This window comes from Ochotona curzoniae, unplaced genomic scaffold (assembly GCF_017591425.1).
Source record: "Ochotona curzoniae isolate NIBS_2020 unplaced genomic scaffold, NIBS_Ocur_1.0 contig_3332, whole genome shotgun sequence".
NCBI classification, from domain to species: Eukaryota; Metazoa; Chordata; class Mammalia; order Lagomorpha; family Ochotonidae; genus Ochotona; species Ochotona curzoniae.
The window spans coordinates 4,443,046-4,468,178 of record NW_024465816.1 but is presented as its reverse complement, the minus strand read 5'-3'; the positions used below and the strand labels follow the sequence as shown (position 1 = coordinate 4,468,178).

General features: G+C 44.6%; 1 protein-coding gene across 1 annotated transcript; it reads left to right on the top strand.

The window, feature by feature from the left end:
• The first annotated feature begins 2,746 nt into the window (after positions 1-2,746).
• LOC121156245 (proteasome maturation protein) lies at positions 2,747-18,417 on the top strand. Its single transcript, XM_040979848.1, has 6 exons — positions 2,747-2,861; positions 5,470-5,567; positions 5,970-6,030; positions 10,779-10,880; positions 14,173-14,266; positions 18,246-18,417. The coding sequence occupies exons 1-6, from the start codon at positions 2,859-2,861 to the stop codon at positions 18,311-18,313; spliced, it is 426 nt and encodes a 141-aa protein (XP_040835782.1). The 5' UTR covers positions 2,747-2,858; the 3' UTR covers positions 18,314-18,417.
• The last annotated feature ends 6,716 nt before the right edge of the window (positions 18,418-25,133 follow it).

Genomic DNA, 25,133 nt, shown 5'->3' with positions numbered 1-25,133 from the left:
CACTCCCACGTGGCAGACCCATGTGAAGCTCCTGGTTCCTGGCTCCAGCCTGACCCCACCTTGGCTGTTGTACCACTTGGGGAGTGAACGCAGGGAGCACAATTACTCTCTATAACAGCTTTTCAATTATATCAGTAAGTATATCTTTCTAAAACTGCTCAATGCTTGTAAAAAGACCTCTATTAGGCCCTACTGCCTGCAAGAAAACATTACAATTCTCAGCTTATCATATAAAACCCTTCATTTTTGCCTCAATCAACCCTCTCAACTTTATCTCTTCTTTTTGTAAAGTATTTATTTATTTATTTTTTAAACTATTGATGCGCCTGTTCACAGCAGTCACGGACCTGATTTGGTAATCTTTAAGGTGGTCTTTTTTTCCATAAAGCCTTCTCCTTTTATTATTTTTTTGAAGACTTATTTATTTTTATTGCAAAGTCAAATATATAGAGGAGAGACAGAGAAAAATATCTTCCGTCCAATGATTCACTCCCCAAGTGATCACAGTGGCTGGTGCTGTGCTGATCTGAAGCCAGGATCCAGGAACTTCCTCCAGGTTTCCCACATGGGTTCAGGGTCCCAAGGCTTTGGGCTGTCATCGACTGTTTCCCAGGCCACAGGCAGGGAGCTGGATGGGAAGTGGAGCTGCCAGGATTAGAACCGGCACCCAGATAGGATCCTGGCACATTCAAGGCCAGGACTTTAGCTGCTAGGCCACAGTACTGGGCCCAATTTATTCATTTTTTATTAGAACGTCAAGTACACAGAGAGGAAGAGATACAGAAAGATCTTCTGCATCCACTGATTTACTCCTCAAGTGGCTGCAATGGCCAGAACTGAACTACTCTGAAGCCAGGAGCCAGAAACTTCTTTCAGATTTCCCATGCGGGTGCAGGGTCCGAAGGCTTTGGGGTGTCTTCTACTGTTTTCCCAGACCACAAGGAGGGAGCTCTATGGAAAGTGGGGCCATTGGGATTAAAACCGGCGCCCATATGGAATCTTGGCATGTGCAAGATGAGGACTTTAGCCATTAGGCTACCGCATCGGGTCCAACTTTATATTTTCTTAATCCTTCTGCTCACCCAGGACTACAACACGGCAATGCTTTCTTTTGCAAATCCCCACCTTCCCACTCTTCCTCTTCTCGGAATACCTTTTTTCTGTTTCAAAAATGCTTGTATTCTCAACCAAGCAGTCACCACCTACCGCACCTTAAGTATCTGTTTACATGTTTATTTCTCCAGGAAAATATCCTTTTCTTCTATATAGTTCCAGAAACTAGTGTCAAACGCTCAGCAAATACTCACTGACCTAACTGTGAGCAATCACTGCAAGTCTTTGTGTTGCCATTTAAAAAATTCCTCCTTAGGTGAAATTCATCGAAAGGGAAAAGATGTCAAAGGAACACCTGAGCTCAAATCTCAAGGAAAATAGGGATATTCCAGAGCACAATATATAAAAGCAGAGCAGAATATCTGATAGCTAGATTCTCCCCCACTTGGTTGCACGCCATGGCAGTACAAAGAACATAGCTTTTTCACTTCTCTGGACTCCCTTAGTGGCGTTTAATGGCTTCACCTTTCATCTGGCAACCCCGGCCTGTGTAACAAACTTGGGCTATGTCAGCTTTACTGACTGAACGCAAGTTCACCAGGCCTTGCATATCTGCCCTGACATTCTCTTTCATTGCCCCCAGCTGCTTCTCTTTCTTCCTCTGGGTTAGCAGCCCAAGGATTCCTTGAATTGCCTCCATTCTACGGCAGCTGAGCATTCGAGCCATTTATCATAATATATTTGGTATTATCACAGATTGTGGCTTGGGCTGGGCCTCTGGGGGTCTTTATTTAACCGTTTTAGGTCTTGGTTTCCTTGCTTACACCATGGGGTTTAAGAGGACTAATACCTGCTTCTGAAAAAATGAGAGACGATTCCTGTTAAGTACTGACATGTACTTGTCAGTCAAGATTACACTCACTCAGGGACTGGTATCCTGACTCAACTGGCTCATCTTCTATTTTGAACTGCTGCCATCCCATACGGGCAGCGGTTCGTGTCCCAGCTGCTCCACTTCCCATCCAGCTCCCTTGTATGGCCTGGGAAAGCAGCAGAGGACGGCCAAAAGCCTTGGGATCCTATAACCACGTGCGAAACAAGCAAGAACCTTCTGGCTTCGGATGGGCTCCTCTCAGGCCCTTGCAACCACTTGGGCCGTGAACGCGGATGGAGGATCTTTCTCTGTAAATGTGCCTTTCCAATAATGTATATATATTTGACACACCTATAATACAATAACATACATATATAGGATTATATTTACTTGTCACATGCCACCCTCCCCTGCGGTCCCTTCCTCCAACCTTGTCATAGTAGGCCGTCCATTGTCGTCAATAATAATAATAATAATAATAATAGTAAATTAAAATCCTGTGCTCTGTTTTCGGTTTCCTGGATGCCCGATCTCAGGCCAACCACTGAGCCCACCGAACCCGCGTTTGCCCTTCGGTGAAGTGCAAAACCCCTCCGTGAGTGCAGACTGTCCGTGTCGACTCCCCGTGTCCCCGAGCCTCCTCTCTCCGCCCGTCCGCTCGCTCACACCCCAGCCTCTCTCCGCCCGCCTGCCCGCCCGTCCGCCCGCTCACACCCCAGTCCGCCCGCGGCCCTCGCTCCCCCGGGAGAAACAGGCGTGGGAGCCGATCCTCCAGCTCGCTCCCTCTCCGCTGCCCCGCGTCCGGCTTCCTTCCTCGTCCGGACGGACGCACTTCCGGCGGACGGAGGCGGGGCGGGCCCCGGCAACGGAAGTGAGCGGTGGGGCTGGCTGACCGGAACGTGCGTGTGGCCGCTGGTTGCAAGCCTTGAAAATGGTGAGTTCCCGGGCGACCCGACTCCGTCTGGGGCGCTCTCGGGACAGTGGCCGGGCGGGAACAGGCCTGGAGGCGCTCAGCCTGAGCCCGGTGTGCTGCAGCGGGTCCGGTCGGCGTGCGCAGGAGGCCCCGGCGGCGGGCGCCATGATTGCCGAGTCACGTCCCTCCGACGCTGGCCTTGCAAGTGACGGGTGGGCTCAGTGCTGTCCCTTCGCCTTTGCTTCGTCGGGCGCGCGCCTTCCCAGCTGCCCCTTTCCCGGGGGTTGGCGCTGAACCCCAAAGCAGCATTGGGTGGGGTGGGGATGGCGCCGCCCACTCCTCTTTGCTGAATGGGGGAAACCTTCCATCTGTCTCCCCCGACACACACACACACACTCTCTCTCTCTCTCTCTCTCTCTCTCTCTCTCTCTCTCTCTCTCTCTCTCTTTCTCTCTTTCGGACCTTGTCTTCCCCTGCTCACCGACCCACAGCAGCAGGTCGCAGTTGTGCACCTCAGTTTTGCCTTACAAGCATCTTTGATGGGAGAATCGGAGTTGCTGCTGCCCTTTGGCCAGTTTCCTCCCCAGCTCCGTCCTGCTGCTCCACCCTCCTCTTTCATCACCGTGACCAATGACTTGACATGGAAACCCGGCCACAGGGCCGTCCAAATCCCAAACGCCTTGTTGGGAAATAACTGCTATTCCTTGTAAAGGGGTGATGAGGTCTTCATAGGTTTCCTTTCTCATGCTGCCCGGTGGGAGCATTAGATACGAGTCCTGATGCTGTGCGGAAGGAAATTAGCAACAGGACAGTGACAGCGGGACCCAGGGATGGGAAATGCCCCCTTTGCTTTGCGCCTAGACCGAACTCCTATTGCTCTACGATGAAGCGTGCAGGCACCGTCATTGCAGATGCTCGTGGAGGACAGTGATAAGAGGGGGGATGCTTGGAAGCTTCGCTCCTCCTGCAGTGGTTCTTTTGTGATGCCGGAACACCTTTCTTTTCCCATCAGCATTTCCTGGATGGAGGGGAGTTGGAACCTATCCTATCGGCTCTTGAATTGTGGGTTTACCATCCGGGACTTTATCCTGCAGACGTTGATAACTGAATGAACAATTGTAGAGTGGTTTTAGTGTAAAAGATGTTGCACTTTAAAAACCCTGCTCTGCACACCTGGAAAATGAGTGGGTGTGAGATGGTGGGACCTCATGGCATGGTATTGAAATTATTTTATTGTTAAGAGCCTGGGCCAGATAAAGTATTTGACCAAATAGCACATAAGAGGGAATTGGAAATGAGTTAAAAAGCTGGTTTCCTCGTTTTCCAGCTGATGTAAGATTCAGCAACAGAGTGCCTGCTAGTTCTTTTATGTTTTTCTGCAGAATGGCGGGGTTATTGATACGTGAGAAATCTGTGATTTAAGATCAGCACCCTGTGATGTGCCTCTGTCCTGCTCCGTTGTACTTGTTTGATGTTTCATTAGTGTAAGCTGGTGGGAGATGGACAGGCTCGTGACACCTGGCAGGGTACTTCTACGTAAGAGGTGTCTGAATGCTCGGTCACTGCCGGCTGCCTGGGACTGCTGTGTAGGGAGCTGATCCACCCATCAGTGCAATTCACTGAGTATTTCACTTTTTAATGGCTTTACACTGCCCTGATTAGATTAAATGCATTTTTTAAAAAGAGTTAGTGCCCACGTCTTGTAGAAACCACAGAATTTCTGAAATTCCGTTTGCTTCTCTGACCTCACTTTTCTAGCTGTCTGGCTGTGGTCATTCCCATCATCTTTGTCCTTAAGGAATGACATTCCTCAGGATTGTGTGCTGCACTTTTTCCCTCTGTGTTGCACATTCCGATCTCAGGGAGAGTTCTTTGCAGTGAAAGCAAATTGGATCCTGGCAGAACCCTTCTGAGAACAGGACCCACATTTCTCTGCATGGTGGCCTCCCTGCTTTCCATGTTGTCAGCTCCTGTTTGTGCCTCGCTTTTCCCTGTGTTTGATCAGTTGTTTCGGATTACGCGTAGCTTGTTAAGTTTCACAGCTGACCCTCTATGTCCCCAGGCTCTGCCTCCTCAAGTTGAGCTAACCCTGGACCAAAATCATAGGGGAAAAAAATGTATCTGAACTCAGTATGTACAATATATGATATCCTTATGCTGTAGACAATTGTGTAACAGCTGTTTATGTTGTACTGGATGTTCGAAGTGATCTAGAGATGACTTTAAGGAGTGGAGGAGGATGTTGTATCTCTTCCTGTAAGAGGTTTGAGCATCTATAGATGCTTGTGTCAGGGGACTCCAGGAAACCATAGCCATGGATACTAAGGGAAGGCCAAGATTTTCACACCTGGATGCGTGTTGGTTTTCTCTTGGGATGTCTGAGTTTGGCAGCATGCAGGGATCAGCTCACAAGTCCCTCCCACTCCAAAATATGGTCCTTGTACTACACGTGTCCATCAGCCATGAGGCCCAAGGCTGGTCATTACAGGTCTATATCTTGGGCTGTCTCAGGGTAGAGACTGTGTCTTTTTTTTTCTGCTGCTTAAAAAGTGCTTTTTCTCTATGGGTATTCAGGGTGTGTTGCTTAAACTCTTCCTTGTATATAACAGTATTTTTTCCTGTGTTGCAGAATGCCCGGGGCCTTGGCTCTCAGCTGAAGGACAGCATTCCAGTTACTGAGCTGTCAGCGAGTGCGCCTTTCGAAAGTCATGATCTTCTGCGGAAAGGGTGTGTGGAGAAGTTGTGGCTTCAGCTTTGTTAAAATAAGACTGTGTCTGTAAAGTATTTTTTTTTTTTTTTTGCAGTATTCTTTAACAATTGCTGGGCTGTAGAAACGTATTTAGTTTAGGAGGTAGTATTAAATGGTGTGGGCAAGGGAGGTGACTTGGCTGGTCCCTGGGGTGGAAGAAGCTAGTCGTTCTGACACAGGCTCGTGGGCATTTTGACGCACTGTGGCGTGGCGTCCTGGGGCTGCCTCCGCGAAGGTAATACAGAACTGCGTAGTCACTTAAGAATGCCACGCTCCTGCCTTCCCGTTCTGGCCATGCCCTTGATCTGTGCAGTTTTTATCTCTGAATGTTGTGATATTTGATCTCTCTTTAAATGTTTTATTTATTTGTTCATTTTTAGTTTTCCTTGTGTGAAAAATGAACTCTTGCCCAGTCACCCTCTCGAACTATCAGAAAAAAATGTAAGTATATTGCCCATTTTTATGTATGTCCTCTAGTAGAAAAATATTTTATTGGTGCTTTTCTGATGTAATTTTATTTAAAAATTCTGCTGCTAAAGATTGACCATGAAGTACACAAGTTCTTATTTTTCATGTCCTTGTAGGGTAGACTTTCACGTTCTTGGATTGTTACTGAAACTCCGCCCTGTCCGTTCTTTTCTTTTATACATCCTTTTCCTATCCTCTCTGAAGGTTGATCCATCTGTCCATTCCGCTCAGGACAATGTTGACATGCGACACTCAGGTTTTCTGTTATATTTTTCCCTTATTGTCCTTCCTGTAGATCTCCAAGGCTGTTTCTGTAGCCTTGACCTCTTTCTCAGGTCCTGCATCTCAGAGTCCAGAAGCGGGGACTCTCTAGGCACGGTCAGGTACACAGAGAGGACATACCACCCTCGCCAGGGAGCTCTTCCGCTGGGAAACACAGGCGTTTGAGAAGAGGTTTCGTCAGCAGTAGGGAGGACCAGGAGTGGGGCAGCAACCCATGTGTCCGGCTTCTGGAAGGCTTCTTAGAGGAGGGACAGAGGAAGTTTCAGGATAGTATTTACCAAATATGAACTCAGAAGTCACTACTCCCACTCAGGAAATAGCAAATACGGATGATCTAAAGGCAACTTAAAGGTTTTTAAATATGTGTTTAGGACAGGAAGAGGAAGTAGGCCACTATAGAAAAATGGCACAGGGTCACCCAGGTGACAAACCTTGTTTAGGCCATTTTCTGTTTGTTATTTTTGTTGTTCAGGTTTTATTTTTTGCTGTTTTTTGCTTTTTTATATGTACAAAATATAGGCTTGTTTATTTTAAAGATGGAGTTACAGAGAGGGATAGGCAAAGAAAGAATGAAGTCTTTCATAAGCTGTTTCTACTCTCCAAATGGCCGCAGTGGCCAGCGCTGGATCAAGCCAAAGCTGGGAGCCAGGAGCTTCATCTGGGTCTCCTGTGTGGGTGCTGGGATCCAGGGATCTTCTGCTGCTTTCCAAGGTTCATTAGTAGGGAACTGGTTTGAAAGTGGGGCAGCAGGGTATCCTGATGAGATGCCAGCATTTTAAGTGGTAGCTTTACCAGATATACCACAGTGCCAGCCCCTGTTTTTTGCTGCTTTAGCAAAGGGAAATATTTGTATGTAAGAAAGGGTAAAACAGGGCCCAGTGTTGTGACATAGCAAGTAAAGCCTCTACCTGCAATGCCAGAATCCCATTTGGATGCCAGTTTGTATCTCAGCTGCCTGTGTGTGGCCTGGGAGGGCAGTGGAGGATGGCTCAAGCCCTTGGGCCTCTAGAGCCATGTAAGAGAGCAGAGAAAGTGCCTGGCTTTGGGGCGGCCCGACTGCAGCTGTTGCAGCCATTTGGAGAGTGAAGCAGCAGATGGAAGATACCTGTTTCTCTATCCCTCTCTGTAAGTCAGCTTTTCAAATACAAATGAATCTAATTTTTAAAAAAGTACAACAAATGATGTAATTATGAAATTACAATACAAGAAAGATGAGGAAAGTACAACAAATGATGTAATTATGAAATTACAATACAAGAAAGATGAGGAAAGTGTAGGAACTGTGAGTTTGCTTTAAGTGCATTCAGGTTCCAACTCAGACTTGAGAGCATGTGACTGTGAGCATGTATGAGTGTAGAACCATGGCTAATTATCTTTGAAGAAAATGAAAAAAGTATTCTGTGTTTCTAAAAGGGAGCCACCTGAAAGACAGATGTCTGGTGGTCTCGGTCCCAGCAGCGTCCTTAGTGGACTGCGAAGGAGGTGGCTGTGAGTGTTGAGTAGTGATTTCCAGCAGCTGAGTGAGCCGTAGCGCGTTGTCTTAGTTCATTCCCACCTTATCACCAGATGAGTCAGAGTGAGGTGATCTGATCCCTTGAGGATGAGACAGGGGATTATGGGCTGACAGCAATACAGGGTGGGGCACTTGACTGACAGCTGTACTTTGCCATGACCAAGGAATTGCTCATTTACAGAAAGTGTTTTGAAAGGAATCTTGACTACGTGCATCTCGGCTAGCAGGGTGAATAGCAGGAGAGACTTGAGGGCGACCATTAGAATTAGGTGTTCTGGAGGAAAAGGCTGGTAGTTCATTTTGATGAATAATTGAGCTATATTGCTGATGACAAAACAGACCACTAGGCTGGGTGAAATTTTAAGAAAAATATACAAGTGGGGTGTGAAGTTCCACTTTTGGGTTCATGTACAGCAAATTACACCTAGGTAGGTAGGATAAACTTGATTGACTATATGAAACTTCATAATGTTAATTACATTAGCTACTACAAGAGTATTTATTGCAAAATTTGTCTTTGTTAATGTTATACACGGGACTAATCGAGGACTTTCATATTCTCTCCTATGTGTTGGTGTTCAACTTGGAATGTTAGTTCAGTTCTGAGCAGTGTATGCTAAGAGAAGCTGGCAAATCTGAGTGTCACCTACCAGAGTGAATCCTAAAAGCTTCATAGATCTTTTGAGGCTTATTTCTACTGCCTCTGTGTGTGTGTGTGTTTTTAAGTTTATTTATGTATTTGAAAGGCACAATGATAAGGAGAGGGAATGAGAGATTGCTCAAGCTTCCCGTTCACTGGTCTGCTCTTTAAATGACTGCAACAGGCAGGTCTGGACTGAGCCCAAGCGAAGAGCTAGCAGCTCTGTGCAGATCTCCCCTGTGAGTGACAGAGGCCTTCTTTCACTGCCTTTCCCGGTGCATCAGCAAGGAGCTGCTTCAGAAGCAGAAAGCTGAGTACAGGAGACTGCCATAGCAGGTAGCAGCTTAGCTCCTTGTGGCACAGCACTCGCTCGCTCGCTCTCTCCAATAAAGATTTGTTTACTATTTATTTGGAAGGCAGAGTCATAGAGAGACCGAGGTTCTCTAATCTGCTGATTTACTCCCCAAATCATAACGGCCAGGGCTGGGCCAGACTGAAGCCAGGAACCCAGAACTCCATCTGAGTTTCCATCATGGCAGGCAATGCCCCAAGGATTTGGCCATCCTCAGCTGCCTTCCCGGGTGCATTAGTGAGAAGCTGGATTGGAAGCAGAGTAGCCAGGACTCCAAGTGAAACTTCAGTGTCACAAGCAGCAGCTTTACCAGCTGACGGCTCACTCACTGTTGTTTGACATTCGGTGTCACTTACCTGTTTTCAATCCTTTTGTGTGAATTATGTAGTTGAATTACAGAAGCCATGCTTGTTAGTTCAGTAAACTTGGGCAGATTGCTTAAACCTGCTAAAATTGTAGCCTGTTAGTCTATAAAATAAAGTTAGTAGGAGCCTGTTCCTTGACAAACGGCTGGCCTCTAGCAGCTCCCCATGACTGGGAGTTGCAGAGGTGATGGAGGAAAGGTGACCAGTGTCAGTTAAGCCAGGAGCTCCTAACTGGCGGGGCAAGTGGGAAGCAGCGATGTCTGTGGAGACGTTTGTGATTGTCACAGTGGTGTGGCTGGTTGGGTGTTAATTCTGGCCGTGATTAGGTAGATGCCAGTGATGCCCCTGAGCGCAGGACAGCTCTGTTCTCCTCCCTTCCCCACCGTCACTGACGACCAGTAACACGGTGTCCTGTACTCAGTGTCTTTCTCCCTACAGCGTAGCCTCCAGGATGCACTGTTAGATCTGTTTTGTTGTGCTTTGCTATGAAGCCTAGTTTTGTCTGTTCTGTTAGCTTGTGTGTTGATTGCTAATTGTGATTTTATGCTCACATGAAAAGGGGACTGTGTTCATCAAAGTTTATATGAACTGGATTTTCCTTCATAAATTATTTTTTATGTGAGAATAACAATATTCCAAGAAAATCCTTCACTTAGAAATGGAGATCATACATCTGCTTAAGAAAATGGCAAATCTTTCCATCGGGCAGTTTGTCATTATCTTGCTCTGTCAAGCTAAAGTAATGACAAATCCTGTTACTAGGCACTTGACTTGCAAGCCTCGTATCTGTGGGCCCTAGTCGTGTCCCACAGATGCACTGAGAAGATGGTATAATAAAAATCACAGAAAGCCCTTTTACTTCTTGACCTCATCATAATTACCTTAGCTTGACTGATTGTATCATAGTCACCACCATGTAAGACATTTTGGGACAGTGTTAAAATGATTTATTTTGCCTGAAGTGTGTAGATGATAATTAAGATTTCTTAAATATGATATCAGCGCTTGGTAAAAATAGGACAACTTGCCGATTAGTGCCCACTACAAATTGATTTCCCAGAGCATCGGAGTTCTCCCCACCACCCAGTTAATCCCTGCCACCCCCAAAAGCTAAACATTGTAGTTTAATTTACAGAATGGTATGCTGGTCTGGGTATTTCTTTCCAGAGTTTTTTGAGATGCAAACTTTCATATTCTAATTCACTTTTTTTAATCCTGCATGTAACATTTTTTATATTCCAAATAATAATTTTTCTGTTTTACAGTAGTAATCAGAAGTACTAAAATAAGAATATGCCTTGTAAATACACAATTGTATAAGAATATGCCTTGTAAATACACAATTGTAACAGGAATTAAGTGCATAGTTAGTATAATAAATATGAGATTTAATCATTTTGCCCTGATAAGCTGCACTGTTACCTGTGGTTACTATGTGTACATGTGTTCTGAGATGTTGTGAAGTGTGTCAAGCTGTGTTATTGATGTCACAGTCCCGTTTACGCACGTCACTGCCAGCTGTTGGCAGCTGCATCCTGAGTGCAGCGTTAGTTAGATTGTCATTTGTAGTTCCAGCTCAACCAAGATAAGATGAATTTTTCCACACTGAGAAACATCCAGGGTCTGTTTGCTCCGCTCAAGCTGCAGATGGAGTTCAAGGCAGTGCGGCAGGTGAGTGTGGCTCTCGGGGAGGGGTGTTTTAGCATGTGTTATCAGTCATGAGTTTGTAGCAGCTGTTCAAAGCTTACCTATACTCCCCTGCAGCCTGTTTACTTTTCCTCTTTGTTTAAGACGTCACCCTGATTCCTACTTCATAGAGGAAAGCATCATAAAATAGAATACTCGGTCCCGGCGTGGTAGCCTAGTGGCTAGAGTCTTCCCCTTGCACACACCCGGATCCCATATGGGCGCCACTTTTTTTTTCAAGATTTTTTTTCTATACTCTTAAATTGGTTTTCCCTTCATTTTTACTATATTTCATACCCCGCTAAAGTGCTCAAAGTTTTCTGATTATGTTCTTTCTGTTAGACTTTGCACTTTTTTCCTAGTCATATGGATTCCTTTCTCTGACTTAATTAAAATTGGGTCTTTAAATTAATTCTATTAATGCCATTAATCTTATTGACTAAATTCTTCTAAAAACTATTTTGAGTATTTCCTCCCAAGAAAAATGCTCTAAAGAGTATGTAGCATCAAGTCAAAATAACTGGGGACTGAATCTTGACTTCGGCTTCTAGTCTTAAAAATGCCGGTGAGTGAGAGACCTTTATGCACCTCATTTTTCCCCCTTATTTTTCATGTGAAATGGAGAGCGCAGTAAAAACAGCATAACGTTATTCGGAAGAAGAGATGAAATAACACATTTGGCAAAGAATTGTTAAAGACTTTTTAAATTTTCCTGTCTGTTGCTTAGATTTCAGCTGCATGTTGCTCATATTTTGGACCTAAGCTTTTAAAGCCATCTAATCCAAACATCTTGCCATGAGTCCTGAGCATTTTTTCCTACTTGGGTAGTTCTTGCTTGGTGAGATGTGTAACTGTTTCTGCTTCTCCCTGGGTTTTTGTTTGTCTGTTTGTTTGTTTGTTTTTAGCGTGACCGTGAGAGTGTGAACTAGCTCATATCCATTGGTTCATTCTCCAAATGCCTTCAGCAGCTGGGATCAGCCCAGCCAAAGCCGGGAGTCTTCAGCTCAACCTGAGTCTTTGATGTGGGTAACACAAACTCAAGAATGGAGTCATTACCTCTGCCTCCCGGAGTGCTGACAGGACGCTGGAGTCAGGAGCAGAGCCAGGTCCCAACCCCAGGCAGTGCAGGAAGGAATGTGGCATACCAGGCAGTGTCTGAACGGCCCCAGATACCCACACCTCTTACATGCTTTTGATGCCTTCTCTGGGCAGTATGTCTGATATAACCAGCAGCCTGACAGACCCCTTGCTGTCTAGTTTAATTTATAAACTCCTATTTTTCGTTTCTTCCTCTTTTTCTCTTGACTTGTTTTTTTCCCCCACACTATAAAGATTTAAAATTCTATAGGTCAGTGTTTATTGGCAATATATCTTTAGTCTGGATATCATTTTGGAATGACGGCAAAATCTGAGCATAACTGTCCCCTTAGGTTCTGAAGGCATTATTGTTTTTAAAATGCTGGTACTATTTGGTCATTAACCATCTGGTACTCATTTGGTAGTCTTCCTGCAAAATCCCATATTACCTCCATTGACGCCAATTGTAACTTCTGCTCCACTGATAGAACATGGAAACTGAAGATTTGCTTTGGCTGCATTAAAATTGGCTGAGAAACTGCCCTGCGCCACTGATTACATACTTCATACTGTACTTGAATTTTGAGAGGATGGCACTGTTGTTGTATTTCACAGATGATAAAGTAGAGGCTGACATGGGTCAGGAAACTTGCTCATGAGGTCAGAATTTGTTTTATTTATTTATTTAAAGATTTATTTATATTTATTGGAAAGGCAGATGTTCAATGAGGAGAAGAGACAGAGAAGGAAGATCTTCTGTCTGCTGATGATTCACTCCCCAAGTAGTGGCAACAGCTGGCGCTGTGCTGATCCGATGCCTGGAGCCAGGAACTTCTTTCCAGGTCTCCCACACGGGTGCAGGGTCCCAACGTTTTGGGCCATCCTCAATTGCTTTCCCAGGCCACAGGCAGGGAGCTGGATGGGAAGCGGGGCTGCCAGGATTAGAACTGGCACCCATATGGGATCCCGGCGCGTTCAAGGCGAGGACCTTAACCATTATGCCATCGTGCTGGGCCCGAGGTCAGAATTTGACTCCAGCTCAGTCTGCTATGCTAGCCTATGCCTTCTCCCCTGTACTGTACTTAGACAGCGGTCTGTGGTAGAAGTCTTTCCTTGAAAATAATATAAAATAGCATACAGTGTGAAGCCGTCTGAGTAGAGCATTCTTATGAGTCAGAATTTCTTTCTTTTAAACATTTATTTTTATTGGAAAGGCAGATTTATGCAGAGAAGGACAGAGAGAAAGATCTTCTATCTGCTGCTTCACTCCTCAAATGGCTATATTGGCCAGAGCTGAGCCGATCTGAAGTCAGGAGTTTCTTCCAGGTTTCCCACATGGGTGCAGAGTCCCTAGTCTTTGGACCATCTTCCAGGGCTTACCCAGGCCGCAAGCAGGGAGCTGGATGGGTAGTGGAGCAGCCGGGACATGAACCAGTGCCCATACAGAATTCCAGTGCTCGCAAGGCGAGGATCTAGCCACTAGGCTGCCACACTGAACCCCTGAGTCAGAATTTCTTGGAAATTCCACCATCCCCTTTGTATCAGAAATGAGATATGGTGTAAGTCTCTGGGATTTTGTATTGTATCATGTGATGTGTTCCGGTGGTTTTCTTAGATAGGAGTAAAGCCTCAGAATATTTGCAAACATATGATTAAGTCAGGAAGAGCTATAGTTTTACTGTGTTGGCATATTTTCACTCAAGTTTTGAGTTTTTTTTTTTATCAAGATTAATTTTATGTTTGTTTGAAAGGCAGAGAAACAGAGATCTTTAACCTGTTCATTAACTTACCAAATGCCCACAATATCGAGATTTGGGCCATTCCAAAGCCAGGGACCAGGAATTCCAACCTGGATTTCCCATCTGGTGATGGGTCTCAGGCACTGGGGGCGAGAGGACGTCTCCTGCTGTGCTCCTAGCTGTTTTAGCAGAGAGCAGCATCCGAGGTGGAGCAGGGGGACCTGGACTGGCACCATGAGAGGGGATACCAGAGTTGTCGTGGTAGCTTAGACCGTGTAGTGCTGGTCCATAAGGGATTTTTAAAAACTTTCTGTGTAAAATATGAGCTGTTCTTTCTCTCCACTAGATAAATTGATATTTTACTTAGTTTTGCAATTACAGAATGAAGAATATGAAATTAGATTATATTGGCTCTTGGGTTATGGTCTGTAATTTTTCTTAATCTCACTGTTATTCTGAAGGTTCAGCGTCTTCCATTTCTTACGAGCTCAAACCTCTCACTGGATATTTTGAGAGGTAATGATGAGACTATTGGATTTGAAGATATTCTCAATGGTAAGTGTCATTCAGACATTTTTATGGAACTCCTATTATATATGAGGCGTTAATAGCAAACAAAACAAAATCGATGGTTACAGAAAATTGAATGGTGACAGTGATTTTCTTTTCTTTTTGTGGTAAGGAAGTATGTTTTAGGAAATACTTAAATTTCAGTTACTCTCTGTATGTTTATAATGGGATGCAAAAAAGCTTTTGTGTGTGTGTGTGTGAATATCAGACTACAAGTTTGAGAGCCATGGATATAATCCAGTTCTCCCATTTACATACAAGGATTCAAGTTTAAGAGATTCATTGGCTGAGCTGAGATTCTCTTGTGAGTGTTGGCAGGACTGGAGCTGGAGCCTGGATCCTCTGGGGAGTCCGGAGACACTCCTCTGTGTTGAGCGCTGAGAACAGCGTGCATGGCTTTCCGCTCTCAGGTTCCTTCTCTCCACGCAAGACCAGGGAGAGGCGTGAAGTGGGGCAGAGCACAGGTTCTAGGATGACACGGCTTGGGTGCAGTCTTTGCTCCCAAGCATTCTCAGCTTATCCTAATCACCTTACACATGATTCCCAGTTTAAAAGTGAAGATTATTTGTGAAATTAAGATTGTTACCATGTTAATCAAGTAATGGTCATCATGCATTCATGTCCTGAGCCTCGCTGCTGTGGTGGCCTGATAAGATGTTCCTGGGGTGACGTAACAATGGTACTTGTTACAGTATTTGTGCCCTCGGTTTTTTTTTTTTAAGTGATGGAGCAGATAGGATGAAAGATTTCTTTAAAAATAGCTTCCCAAATATAATTTTTATGCTCTTATACATGGCCATGAGTAGAAAAGAATTTTCTATTTTTCATAAAGCACTCAGAATGATTGTATTATGTGTGAGATAAATGACTTTTAAGTAAGAACAATGCATTCAGCATCCTCTATTTCTTTGGGCCTGCGGAAGATAAACAAATACCGTCCTGTCCGTTCTGCCCCTGCGTGTGGTACCCCAGCAGAGCAGGAGAAGGAGAAACCCTACAGGCTTAGGATTAAGTGGTTTTGCTTGGCTGCTGATGTCCGGTAAGGAAATGCCGTGGACACAACAGGAGTCTAGCAGGCCTCCTCTGTGAGAGTCTTCCCTGGGGGAATGTTTTGAGGACAGGAAAACTTGGGATTCCTAAGCTATTACATTGAACTTGGATCTCATATAAAACTAGTCAGTGGGTGTATACTTACATGTAGTTTGTATTAATTCTGAAAATGAATCTTTAAACCTCCGCTTCTGTAATTCAGTGTGAAGAAAGGGAGAGAAGTTTACTGGGCTTTTGTTCAGTCAGGTCCTTCTGCGTCAGGTGCTGATGCAGGGGCCCTGAGTATACAGCAGTGAACGAAACCAACATCTGTGCTCTCCAGTGGGAGGGGCACATGTTTCACAGCTGAAATACCAACACAGTCATCAATTGCAATCAATTCAAGGACTAAAAAGGGTGCTGTTGTGTTAGGAGAGGTGGTTGCCTCTGGGAATACGACGTATAAGGTAGTTGGTGAAGAGCAAATGAGTTAAACTATAAATCAAGGGAGGACTACTTCAGCCAGAAGAAGCAGTGTGTGTTCAGGGTACCCTGAGAACAGCTGAAGAGCTGAAGGCTTGCGGCTCACAAGAGAGCCTGCTGTGGTTTCTTGGGTGCCGGCAGGAGATGTAGGACCCTAGCGCCAAAGGCTCGTTTCTGACTCCCAGGCAGTAGCGGTGGCCGGATGGTCAGCATTTCTGTTGGTTCCCTGAGCCTCACCTCCTACAGGCAGTGGGTCTGGCTTGTTTCTTTCCAGGAGAGGAGCTGAGTTCAGAGCAGCTGAGGCTTTTATGAGAGGCAGGAACCCCAGCCTTGAAGAGAGACCAGAAAGGCAGTAGGAGCCTCTGCAGAGAGCCCCACACGGAAGAACACTGGAACACCTGTTTGATTGGAGTGTTGAGTGGGACGGAGAGTGGAGTAAGATGAAGTCAGATGGCAGAGAACGGATGGCACTTGTGTCTGCCAACAAAACACGTTTGGAGTTTGTTCAGAAAGCGATGGAAAACTGCAGTAGCTTTAAGCAGAAGTGGGATGTGATGCAATTTGATGTTTAAAGAGATTGTTAGCTCTGTAGACATCTCTTTCAGTTCATTCCTTGCATCTCTGATTGATGGGTGTTAGCTGGCAAGACCCCCTGGTAGGTGGATGGTTTTGATCACGCCGGAGCCGCTGTGCTCCGACTTTGGGTGCTTCTCCCTCATGGGAATTGACATCACATGTGTGTGGCTTCACCTCCAAGCTTACATTTTTGTCAGACCATCTTCCTGCCTCATTGTTCAGATCCCACCGTCAGAGAGGCCTTCCTGGACTGTCACCTCACAGCACCTTAATTCTTCCCGTAACACGTCTCTGATGTTTTCCTTGTTTATTATTTGTCCTCCTCAACTTAAATACAAGCTTGTTGAGCGCTGTTGTGTCCTGGGGTCTATTTAGTGCTGGATCCATAGGAAATACTTGAAATTCTTGCTGACCACATTTTCCTTACCAGCTGTGGCCCAGAATACAGTTTAAGTTCATGAGGGTATAATTTGTTAATCTAAACATTGTCTGGAGACAAGTGTGGAAATGATGACATTTTTATCTGTTTGTTGAAGTGCTTGGCCACGTCATTCTACAAGGAAGGGAAGCACACGCGTGGGGTGCTAGCAGAGTTAGTATGGATGTTGTTAATGCTGATAAGGGACTTGTATGAGCTCCACAAATCTTTCTTAGTGATGGGTAAACTAGGGCATCTGAGAGGCTCCAGTCCCCCCTGCCCATCTCCCAGTGAGCTTGGCAGCACACCAGCAGGTTCGTTACTGATGTGGTATTCTGTATTCTGTTGGCAGAAAAACAACATCAGAAAAGGTTTGTGTAGTAAGCGTATACTTAAGTCAGAAGTGTAAAAAATGTTTTTACTAGGATGTTGTAGACACGTAAATAAAACATTTGTAACGTTACAAACTCAGATATTACACTGTCCCATTTCTCTCCCTTATTGTTAGTTACTCTGCCCTTTTACACTTTGTGTCTTCATACAAATGTATGTAGTCAAAAAATATTTGCCGTTGCCTTGTATTTTTTTTTTTAACCACAGTTCATATTGTACTGTTCATACCTTGGGTACATCAGTACCAGGTCTGAGAGATGCTGTTTTTTGTCTTCCTCCCTCGGAAGCACAGGACAGTGTTAACTGTAGGCTAGGATGCACCTTACTGTACTAACAGCTGTGCCACATGACTCTTGTGAGTGCGTATTGAGGGTCCATTGCAGCTGGGCCAGTGCTCCGTGGTCTCAGGAGGTCCCGGCCTCCTCACGGTCACAGAGCGCTGTTGCTCCTGGGGTGGCGGTGTAGAGCAAGTACTCACTCATTGAGTTCATTACATTTTTATTCTGTTTCTGGTTCACTGTTGGAAGGCGTGGGAGAGCCTGTCTTCTTATTAGTATTAGTTTATAAAATGTATTAGTTAAAATCAGACTTTTGACTTTTCTGTGAACAAGAATGTGAACATGTAAAAAATTCCCTTGATTTGGACATATGATCTGTTTTTGCGTGTATATACCAGATCATAAAATTATATATAGTGAAATATTTTTGCAATATATGGAGAGATTGTTCCTAATGTCATCTGTAAAGCTATTAGAAACTTGAAAAAGTTGTTCTTTCTCTCTTTTTTTCTTTGTTAACTGTATTAAGATGTATTTGACATACAATAGAATGCGACATTTGCAGGTAGCAGTTTGGTGAGTTTTAACAAATGTGTTTAACTGTGCCTACGCCCTCACTGCCCCCAGAAAGTTCCCCTGGCCCTTCCCAGTCAGTGTCCACCCTGGCCCCAGGCGGCTGCTGGTCTGTTATCTGGTACTGTGGATTACTTTGGACTGTTCTGGGTTGTCTCGTAAGTAGAGAATCATTTTTGAGAATCTTGAAATGTTTGTTTCTGTTTGTTTTCAGATCCGTCGCAAAGTGAACTAATGGGAGAGCCACACTTGATGGTAGAACACAAACTTGGTTTACTGTAATTCAGTGTGCTGTCCGTGACACCAGAGGGGCTGCATTCCTGTTTGTGTCTGTTGTCTTGCTATAATTTGATGTATACAACATTAAAAATACTGACACTTAAGAATTTTTACCGTAGCTGTCTCTGATCATTTGAAGTTATTTGGGTCTCTGGCTGTGCAACAATTTGAAATACCTAGTCAAAATTATTAAAGTGCATAATTTTTATTAAAGCAACAATCTCCTATTTTTCAAGAGTGGTTGTTCACAAATACTATGAATACTGTAAAACTGTCCATGGGTTCCAGCTCAGCCTAATGTCCAAGTGTTGCATAAAGCTAGTTTTGAACAGCCATTATCACTATTTCAGTCTGCCAACTTTGTAGGGACGTCTTTCATGAAAACATTTGTAATTGATTTCAGTGAGAATACTTAAAATTGGCCATAGTATAAGATACTTAAACTATCCTGTTTCACTATAGACCATTGATATTCATAAAATAATAATTGCTTTGTTGGTGCCATTTTAAAATTATAGCTGTTTTTGATGTTGAAAAGTATGCACCCAGATATTTTAATTTTGGTTTTATCTCTAAAGTGAAAAAAAAAATAGTAGCCAGAAAGTATATATTAATGATTTATTATAAGCAATACTGTTAAAACATTTTTTCTTGCCATTAATTTACATGATACAAAATGCTTAATTAAACAATATTGGGGGCTATTGCTTTGGTTCAGCTGGCTAATTTTCCACCTTCAAGCACCAGCATCCCATAGGCGTGCCAGTTCGTGTGTCAGCTGCACCACTTCCCATCTAGCTCTGTGTTTCTGGCCAGGGAAAGCAGTAGAGGGTGGACCAAAGCCTTGGGACCCTGCACCTGTGTGGGAAACCCAGAAGAAACTCCTGGCTTTTGATCAGCTCAGCTCCAGCCACTTGGGAGTGAACCAGCAGAAAGAAGGTCTTTCTCTTTGTCTCTCCTTCTCTCTGTAAATGTGCCTTTCCCATAAAAAATAAATTAACTTTTTTTTTTTAAGAAAATAGTGGAACCATTTGTATGTAAACTGGATCTGTAAGCAAATTTCGTAACTTAGTTAAAAATAAATTTTCACTGCAGTTGCTCTTTCTATACAGTATTGATGTGCATGGTATGTAAAACAGAAAAGAGTCTTGAAACATTAATGAATGGCTCATCTTCCAATAACTAAAAATGTATGTTTTGACTCAGTTTTGCAAGAAACCTCTTTATTAGGTAAGCTACTGATTGAAATGCTTGACAGTGTCTGGAGACCTTTGCATTACAACTGTGGGAATGGACTGCTACTGGCATCTAGTGGGTAGAAGTGAGGAGTGCAGCCAAGCATCCCGCAATGCACAGGACACAGATTTAAAACTTACAGGTCCTGTACATGTTATATGTCAAACTGTGTCTGCAGTTGGTTTCCTGTGACCAGGAACCATTTCTCTCCTCAGTAATTGAGAAGTTGACAAACCTTAAGGTGAGTCAGGCGATTGATATTTTTTTTTTTTTTTTTTTTTTTTTTTTTTTTTTTTTTTTTAAAGATTTATTTTTATTATTTTTTCATTGGAAAGGCAGATATACAGAGAGGAGAGACAGAGGAAGATCTTCCGTCCGATGACTCACTCCCCAAGTGAGCGCAACGGGCCGATACTATGCCGATCCGAAGCCAGGAGCCTCTTCCGGGTCTCCCACGCGGGTGCAGGTTCCCAAAGCTTTGGGCCGTCCTCTGCTGCTTTCCCAGGCCACAGGCAGGGAGCTGGAAGGGAAGCGGGGCTGCCGGGATTAGAACCGGCGCCCATATGGGATCCCGGGCGGCAAGGTGAGGACCTTTAACCACTTGCGCCACCGCGCCGGGCCCTTGATATTTTTTAATATGTTTGACTCCCTGCTATTGAGATTAGCCTTAATCTTTATCGACATAAGATTTGCGAACCCAATGCGTACTTGACTAATGAGACAGTGTGGAATTACTCAGTGAAAAAGCTGGATGCTTCTAAGCCTTAGCTCTAGCACTGGCGGTATCCCTCCCGAGCAGCAGAGGTTTCTGTGAAGAGGACGGATATGGTTTAAGTGGCAGATCTGTTCAGAAATTGGCAGCCAGTGAAAATACTTGCTTTCTGACAGTCTTGGCTTTTTCTTCTGCCGGGACGTCTTTTTCATCGTTTTGGTTTTATACTAGTGCTTCGCATCCCTGCATGCATAAAAGAAATAGAATATTTTGAAAACAAAAATTGCATGTAAGGGTGTGTGTGAATCTCAGAAATTCTAGTCAGTCTGCAGTGGGTCTGAGAAGTTTGGAACAGTGGCGCGGGACCTTTGAATATGCTTGCTGACTTTGCATTTGTACTAGGGACTGAGGAGCAGCATGAACGCTCAGGTGCGTCTGTGCTGCAAGGTTTGGTAACACTTCATCCCTGCGATCCACGGTGCTTGCTGGCTGCTGGGAAGTTACCAGAGTTCATGGCAAGAGAGGTGGTCACAGGTCCCTCTGAGTTCCCTGGCCAGACACCAGACTTTGCAGTTAGGCATTTTCTTTTCAGATGCTGACTTAGGGTTGCCCTTGACTGTGGTCTGCCGTGAAATACTAATTTAAAAAAAAAAAAAGATTATTTTTTTAAAAGGCATAGTGGCAGGGAGAAGTAGGTTTTTCATCCTGGCTGCCCGCAGTGGCCAAGGCTAGGCCAGCAATTTATTTGGATTGTCATGCTGCCTACTGGGACTCACGCTGGCACTTTGTTACGGATGTTGGTGTTTGAAGTGGTGAGTTAAAAACATCACAACGCCCACCCTGTGAATTTGGAACCATAGAGTTCAGTGGATTCACTACAAGTGCCTCATGCTCTGAATGCTTCACTCCTGACACCAGGTGTCGGGGAGTTTTCAACATACCAAGGAGTTCCCTGGCAGGTGCCAGCAGAGTGCTCTGTAATTGAATTCACCGTGTCTACCTTGAAATCCTACAGATGCCAAGACAGTCCTAGCTTCAGAGCACAAAGCACAGGTTGCGACTTTGTTTCTGACCAGCGGGCTGTAAAGCAGAATTCCCCAGACGCTACTCCTGGAGTGCAGTGATGTGCTAAAGTGCCTCACGGGACTCCAGGGTCCTGCATATTGAAGGACATCCCGCGTGGTCAGATGAACAGCCAGATGGAAGAGATTCAGAGCCAGGCAAGCGGAAAGGGGCTCCGCATGTTCAGCCCAGAAGCTCTAAGTCCCTTAAGTCGAGGCTTCCTTTACAGAGCGAAGGCATGTAGACGTGAGGAAGTAGTCCTTCAGTCCAGAGCCACTGTCCCCTGGAGGATGGGTGGGAAGGACAGTGCAGACTTCTAATCACAGTGACAGTGCTTCAAGTGGGTCAACACGGGCCAGCGTGGCACTGTACGTTAAGCTGCCACATGCAGCCACAGGCTCCTCCATTGGCACATCAGCTAATCCCTGCTGCTTGGCTTCCAGCTCAGCTGCCTGCTGAGGTACTGGGGTAAGCAGTGAAAAATGACGCAAGTGTCTTCGTCTGCCACCTCTGTGAGGGACTGGGGTGGAGTTCAGCTTCCAGAGAAAATCCAGTGAAGGGGTATGGAATTTTTGGTTTTACTGAAATAGCAAATCAAAATGTATTACTTTATAGTTCATATAAATGAAATACATGAAAACACATTGATAACATCAGCAGGGCGCTGGATTTGGAAGGGAAGCAGCCACAACTTGGACTGGCTTCCTTATGGCAGCTGGCACTGCTAGGCTGGTCCCCGATCTCTAAGTTTGTATGCTATACAGTCATTCGTATTTCACAAGGAATCTGCTTAGTCAGATTCTCTTTTATACCATATTCAGATCACCTCCAACCTCTGCATTCAAGGATTAGCAAAATGCAGAAACCACAAGGCTACATCTACTCTCCTGAAAAGAGAACGTCCAAGATGCTTGGCATAATTTTGAGCTTTTAAAAAGTTTTTGAGGCTTGTTTTGTATCCTCTGATGTGATCCTCTGAAGATTCTGCATGCTGATGAAAAAGTGTTTGCATGTTAGCTTAGTGGCTAGAGTCCTCCCTTTGCAAAGGCTGGGATCCCATATGGGCACTGTTGCTGTCCTGGTTGCTCCATTTCCCGTCCAGCTCCCTGCTTGTGGCCTGGGAAAGCAGTGGAGGATGGCACGAAGCGTTGGGATCCTGCACCTATGTGGGAAATCTTGAAGAAGCTCCTGGCTCCTGGCTCTGAGTTGCCTCAGCTCTGGTCATATCTCCTTTTCTGTAAAAGGCAGTTCCAATAAAAATAAATTTAAAAATTTAAAGTGTATTTTGTATCTGTAGGATGAGAAATTCTGTAAATATCAGTTAAATTCATTTGGGTGAGTTCTGGTTTCTTGCTGAGTTTCTGTCTTACCAGTCTGTTCAGTGAGGTTAGTGGGAATGTTAAGGTTCTCCACTATTATTGTATTGTATTTGCTACATGCACAGTGACATACATGGCTGATTTCTTCTCACTGAATGGATCCCTTGACCATTACATGATGTTCATCTTTTTAAAATGTTTTTCACATCAAAGTCTGTGTTATCTGATATTAGAATGGCTACACCAGCTCATTTTTCTTTTCCATTACCTTGGAAGATTCTTTTCCATCTTTTCACTTCCAGCTTCCATATACCCTTGCTAGTGAGATATGCCTCCTGTGGGCAACAAAATAAATGGCTCTCTTTTTTGAGCCAGTCTGCTAATTTATGTCATTTGATGGATCTAAGCAATTTATATTTTGGGATAATACTGACATGTAGTGATTTAGTCCTGTCATTTTGGTAACAGGATTTCATTGTGTGATTTAGGTTTCTTTTGTTGTTTTATTATAATGTTCTCTACATTTGCCTTTGGAATTGGTAGGCGCTATTTTTTTTAAGATGTATTTATTTATTTAAAGATTTATTTATTTTTATTGGAAAGTCAGATATACATAGAGGAGGAGAGACAGAGGAAGGTCTTCCATCCAATGATTCACTCCCCAAGTGACCGCAACGACTGGTGCTGTGCCGATTCAAAGCCAGGAGCCAGGAACTTCCTCCAGGTCTCCCACAGGGGGTGCAGGGGCCCAAGGCTTTGGGCTGTCCTCGACTGCTTTCCCAGGCCACAAGCAGGGAGCTGGATGGGAAGTGGAGCTGCCGGGATTAGAACCGGCACCCATATGGGATCCTGGTGCGTTCAAGGCTAGGACTTTAGCCATTAGGCCATGTTGCCGGGCCCGAAGATGTGATAATTTTTATTGAAAAGGAAGATTTACAAAAAAGGAGAGGCAGAAACTGGCCACAGTGGCTGGAGTTGAGCTGATCTGAAGCCAGGAGCTTCTTCCAAGTCTTCCATGTTGATGCAGGTCAAAAGCTTTGGGCCATCCTCTTCTACCTTCCCAGGCACAAGCAGGAAGCTGGATGGGAAATGGAACAGCTGGGACATGAACTGGCACTCATAAGGGAGCCGGGCATGCAAGGTGTGCAAGGCAAGAACTTAGCTACTAGACTATCGCACCTGGACCGCTCTGTAGCACTCTTTAAGCAACATTCGTAAGGTAGGTCATCTGGTAGCGGTGAAGTCTTTGAGCTTTTGTTTGCTTTGAAAGTATTTGATTTTCAAATACAAAGGAAAACTTTGATGGGTATGATGTTCTGCACTAGCAATTTTTTCATTTAGGGTCTGGAATATGTCATTCCATTCTCTGCTGGCCTGTAGAGTTTCCTGTGAGAGGTAAGCTCTGAGTCTAAGTAGGGTTCCTCTATAAATGAATTGGCTTTTCTCATGTGCATATGTAAGTATCGTTTCTTTATGTTCAACCAGAGAGCTTGATTATGAAGTGTCATGGCGAGGACTGCATTCTGTCGCCTCTGGAGTTTCGTGTTCCTCCTGTATGTTGTTTCCCAATTCTTTCTCCATGTTAGGGAAATTCTCAGTGATGATATTTCTTTTTAACCCAGCTTTTCTTTCCACACTTTTAGGAACTTAAACAGCTCTTATGTTTCACCTTCTTATGCTGTCCCTTAACTCTCGGGTGTTTTCTTAACTTGCTCAGTTTTGCTTCCAGCTTTTGACTGTTTCAGCATTATTCCAGGTTTTGTCTTCCAGTTCTGATGTTCTCTGCTGCCTCATTTATTCTATTATTGAGGCTTTCCATTCAATTTTTTTTAAAGATTTATTTTTTTAATTTTTATTGGAAAGGCAGATATACAGAGAGGAGAGACAGAGAGGAAGATCTTCCGTCCGATGATTCACTCCCCAAGTGAGCGCAACGGTCGATGCTATGCTGATCCGAAGCCAGGAGCCTCTTCCGGGTCTCCCACGCGGGTGCAGGGTCCCAAAGCTTTGGGCTGTCCTCGACTGCTTTCCTGGGCCACAGGCAGGGAGCTGGAAGGGAAGCGGGGCTGCCGGGATAGAACCGGCGCCCATATGGGATCCTGGGCGTGCAAGGCGAGGACCTTAACCACTGCGCCACCGCGCCGGGCCCTCCATTGAATTTTTAATTTGATTTATTGTATTCTTCATTTCGAATAATTCAGCTTGATTTTGTTTCAGTGTTGCTATTTCCTTTTGCTTTCTAGCTTCTGGACCATGCTTTTAGGTCCTCCTCTGCCCTCTTCTGACACTTTCTCTTAGTGAGAATCTCCCTGTGGGGTGGCCTGTACACTGAATGCATAGTCACTCACCGTTTTTTTTAAGGATTTATTTTATTTTTATTGGAAAGCCAGAGTTACAGAAAGGAGCTAGAGAAAGATCTATCTTCAAGTGGCAGCAATGGCCGGAACTGAGCTGAGGTGAAGCCAGGAGTCAGGAGCTTCTTCCAGGTCTGCCA

Bases quoted from the DNA above. Each gene is read 5' to 3' on its own strand.
- LOC121156245 (XM_040979848.1), top strand. The intron at 10,881-14,172 runs GTGAGTGTGGCT...GTTATTCTGAAG, and splicing joins AGTTCAAGGCAGTGCGGCAG to GTTCAGCGTCTTCCATTTCT. The intron at 14,267-18,245 runs GTAAGTGTCATT...GTTTGTTTTCAG, and splicing joins ATTTGAAGATATTCTCAATG to ATCCGTCGCAAAGTGAACTA.